General features: G+C 38.7%; 1 protein-coding gene across 1 annotated transcript; it reads right to left on the reverse strand.

Annotated features, from left to right (window-relative positions):
* Positions 1 to 366: 366 nt before the first annotated feature.
* Positions 367 to 4,313, reverse strand: GDE1 (glycerophosphodiester phosphodiesterase 1; the record flags this gene model as incomplete). The annotated part of the gene is made up of 5 exons (XM_009699700.1): positions 367 to 594; positions 1,000 to 1,211; positions 1,846 to 1,938; positions 2,722 to 2,827; positions 4,138 to 4,313. Coding segments are annotated over 5 exons (735 nt in total), but the record flags the coding sequence as incomplete, so codon positions are not given.
* Positions 4,314 to 4,588: the final 275 nt, after the last annotated feature.

Consider the following 4,588-nt stretch of genomic DNA (forward strand, 5'->3'; position numbering starts at 1 on the left):
TAAACCTCAAATTATTATATAGTTGTAGAATAGACCACTTAAATTATTAAAATCAAGGTATGGTTTTAAATTTGCTGCCAAAACTTTCTGATATAACTTTATAACCAAGAGTTAAACAAAGCAAAGCAAAGGAATAGTCTGAGAACTATAAAGCAACCTGCACATACAGGATATTGCCCCATTAGATTGTCAAAACAGATCCTTTTACGTTACAGTGCAATCTCCTCAGACTGCGAATGGCTGTACCTCAGCTTTGTCCAGTGCTGCAACAGAGGGTTTTTCTGTGTTCAAGATCTGACCATACAGCAGAAGGGAACTACTGCTCTTCCTTTTCCCAGAACTATCGTTAGCGGTCCTGTCTGCACCAGTGGATGCTCTCTCCATGGTGAATCCAGGCCTGCCCGGGTAAGATGGCTGATTTAGGATGGTGTCTACGAACCACAGGCCTAGTAATGAGGATCACAGTCTTCCACCAAGCTGTCAGTGATGTAGCTGGATTCAAGGATGGTTTCGTAGTAGCTTTTTTCTGCAAATGTGTTCACTGTCCAGGCAACCACTTGTATTCCTTTTGAAGACCAGTGCCTCACATACTCTCTGCAAGGAACAAAGACAGCATGAGAGGAAGGCTGACGCTACCATATTTAAGGCAGACAGTGCTGAGGCTACAACTGAATTTTAGTCTTAGATCAGTTTCACATCAAGAATGATAGTGTATCATCTTTTCCATTGTCATCTTTTTGTGTTTTATTATTGCAAACAGGCAAAACCAACAGTTTTCTGCCCCTCTGAGATTAAACTTAGGATCTAACATAAGATAAAAATACAGATTGAAAAGAGAGAGGCTTAAAATAATAAAATAGCATGTGGTAAAGAAACTATCCAAACAACATTACATAACACTAAATGGAACATACTGATTAACATACACTATGTTAACTGCAGCCTTACATACTGAGAGAATGATATTGCCCCGATATATTAGCAGGCTTCAATACTTACTGAGAAACAAAACTTTTCTGTATAAGGAAAGCTGAAACCCCACACAATCGCCACAAGAAACTGTGTAGGCTCCAGTCTAGAACGACATCCATCATCATATAGAAATAATGTTTCCAGGAGGAATTGAAACGGGGTGTCCCATCTCCAAAATGACTAAGATGCCAAGGCCTGTGTGTTAGTGCCGTTACAACGTTTCTGTCAGCTTGTCTCATCTGGAAGATCAAGGAGAAAAGACTCTAATTCATACAAAAGCCAAGCTGTGATAAATGAGAGGTTAGATACAAAGTGCTAGCTTGCATTTGCAGCTCTACCAGAATCCTTCTCCCTCTCCCCCGCCTCAGATACTTTTGTAACTCTTTTAGAAAGCTGTTAATGATATTTTACTGTTTTTTCTTTAAAATGCACCAAATAAGCAACTGCTGTTATGTTAAAAAAATTGTGGAACAGTCAGGCAATGGAATAAACTACATAGTAAGTGGACTTGGCAATGAGAATTAGGAAACGGTTTTAAGAATAGTCTACATTTACATCAAAATACAAAGTTTATTTAACAGGTACCTTGCACAGAGATACCTAGCCACATGCCAAGTGTAAGAGTGAAGCACTTTTTTCTACATAACTTTCAGAATGGAGGGAATGGCTGTAGATTTATAATATGTGAATCTAATGAGCACAGAGCGATCTAATAAGGTAATGCAGGAGATTTATCATTTATGCTTCATTTGTTTTTAAAAGTCATGGCAATTTTAACAACCCAAAAGTAATCTGGAAGTGGGAGTTGTCTATCTTACTGAAATTCCCAGACAGAACTAAAAATATCCAAAATAATCTTTTAGGAAACATCACCTTGTAAACAACATCTGGCATGAAAGAACAGACTACGCTGTTATTATACAAACGTGGAAATTCCAGGTAGAGTTGTTTTAGGGCATCAACTGCCTGTCAATCAGAGATACACACAGATGTTATATTTATACATACACTCATATTTACTTTACATTTCAAAGTCACTTTAGAATAACCCCCTTTAAAAATACTTTCCTGTTTTGTGTAACAAGATTGAAATGGAAGAGGGCAAGAAGAAAAACAGCATCTTGTTTATACCATTAACACAGAAATGACATTTTGTTTTTTGCAACCGAAGTCCTTTTCATGATTCTGTTTATAGCAATGAGTAGCATTCTCAGTGTTGGAAAAACCCTCCAATATATTGTGGATAAAATTCTGAAGTACTACCTAGGGTGTTTAGTTCAAGGGGAAAAATGAATGTATTTCCATTATTTTGCTATGCCAAACAAAAAACCACTATTCTAATTTGCATGAACTGTTAGTTATTGATCACCTGTATCTCCCTTCAGTAATGCAAATTATAGACAAGCTGGATTCCTAGCTGGGGGCCAAAGATGAGATACTAGCTCCCCTCAGCACAGGGAGGGAATTCACTTTGCTTTGTTCCACGGTGGTGCCGTGAGCTGAACTCAACACTTGCACAAGTCACGTGCTAATTTTAAGTTGCAGCTTCCCAGGACAATGGAATGGGACGAGGGAATATGCTGTCTTTGCTTTGACAGCCCAGCTTTGGATGACACAAATAGCAGACCCAGCCTCACTCATATTAGAGAGGGGACCGTACCACACATATCAGTTTTAGACCAACAAAAAAAAGCAGGTTAGAAACCAAAGAAAGGGTGAAGGAAGGTGTCTTAGTACAGTAAGCGGTACCTGATTTGCATGACCTTTGACATCGAAGTAGATGATAAGATTGTGATGCATAGACTCCACAACAGCTTCTCTCAGAGTTGGTACCTTTTCACCTTGGAATTTGCTCCTATAGAAAAAGAGAACTCCTCACTGGAATGTAGTCAAGATACATATGTGCACACACACAGAGGTACACGTATCCCCAACTACACAGAGCTGTTTCCTAGGGATTCCTGAACATAGTCTTCTGATGCAGTAGTATTGGAGGTGGGATCAAGCATCACTAGCAATGGCAGTGGTGGCTCTCTCACCCAGTAAAAGGCTGCACATGCAGAGGGATATGTGCACGTCTCTTCCTCCAGAATCCCGCTAGACAATTACATCCTTCCAAATTCAGGGTCTAATCTGATATTCTCTGACCCTGTGTCCCACACCAGAACACTAACCTCAGTTCTTCACCTCCTTCCTCAACTACCACAAATAAGCATTCAGTCCCAACTGCTGACCACCTATCCACCCACTTCACCATGCTTTGACTGTGCTCCCTAGCCCCAAGCCAGAAATGCAGATCCTGGCAGAATAAGCAAGACAAGCTGAGGATGTAGGAGAAGCAGCTTCACACATCAATAAATTATTCCTGATAAGGTGACAGTGAACAACAGCTGATCAGCGGTAACTGCCTATGTGAAGTTCTTGCTGAGTGGCTCAGGTGATCACCTTTCCAGTAACAGACAGGGAATATGCTACTTGTACCACAGACTCACAGGTGGTAAATTTACAAGAGCCTGGAAACCCTTAATGCAGTGCCTCAGAAATATAAGGAACACACACTGAAAGTTCTTCCTCTAAAATGGATTCACTTACAATACTGTGGAAGTTGCACTGTTATAAAAATTTTAGTAACGTATAAAAATATTTTCCTATGCATACCACTGGAAAGGACCTAATCAGCCACTGGGGTCACAGCTCCTATCCGAGACTACCCAGGAAATCTCTTTACCTCCTTTTCAACAGCATAATCCTGATGTTTAGAATCCCCAAGATACAATCAGTCAATAAATATATGTGAATAAAATTAATTTTAGAAGTAATTACTCAAGCCAATTTTGCAGCATCATGAGTATCTTTAGGGTCCTGCAGACAATTTAGGGGAAGCTTATGTAGAGATTAACCTCTTTCACATCAGGTGCCTGTGGATTTTGTCCTTGAAAGCCAGTTATCTTGACTCTGCTTCACTGTTCCTATTGCAAGGATATATAGTCTATTGCAAGGATATATAGTCTTATACGCTTCTAAAATCAAATCAGAAGTAACATTGGGACTCTTAAATTTACAAAAATTTTCATCACTGATAGATCAAATCAATAATTTTGTTTATCAATAATGGTTTTTTCCACTGTTGAAACAGTAGTTTCAGAATAGCAATAGTTCATTTACCACAGTTTATGTTTTGCAGATGGATTAAGCCTCCTAATTTCGTCAAAAGTCAAGTCACGCAATCTTCCAGATCCATCAGTTGTCCTTTCTACCGTTTCATCATGCATTAGAATGGGAACACCATCTGCAGTAAATTCAAGATCCAGCTCAACACCTGTTGCTCCATTCTCAGCTGCCTTAAAAAAAAAAAAAAAAGAATAAAATCACATACACAACAGAAGAGACAGCTTCATAGATTTAATATAGGTACAGCTATAATTACTTTATATTCTGGTAAAAAAATAATAAACTACTAATGTTTTTTTCAGTAAGCTTGATCTACAGAACAAAGTAAGTTTCATCCAAGTTACTGTGAGAGGCATTCGTAGATCAACTGGAAGTAGATAATCTATTTTACAGATTAAAACCACAGTGATAATGTCTGTCTTGGGATTGGGATTGTTTCAAGATA

The sequence above is a fragment of the Cariama cristata genome, unplaced genomic scaffold, assembly GCF_000690535.1.
Source record: "Cariama cristata isolate BGI_N322 unplaced genomic scaffold, ASM69053v1 Scaffold28104, whole genome shotgun sequence".
Classification (NCBI taxonomy): domain Eukaryota; kingdom Metazoa; phylum Chordata; class Aves; order Cariamiformes; family Cariamidae; genus Cariama; species Cariama cristata.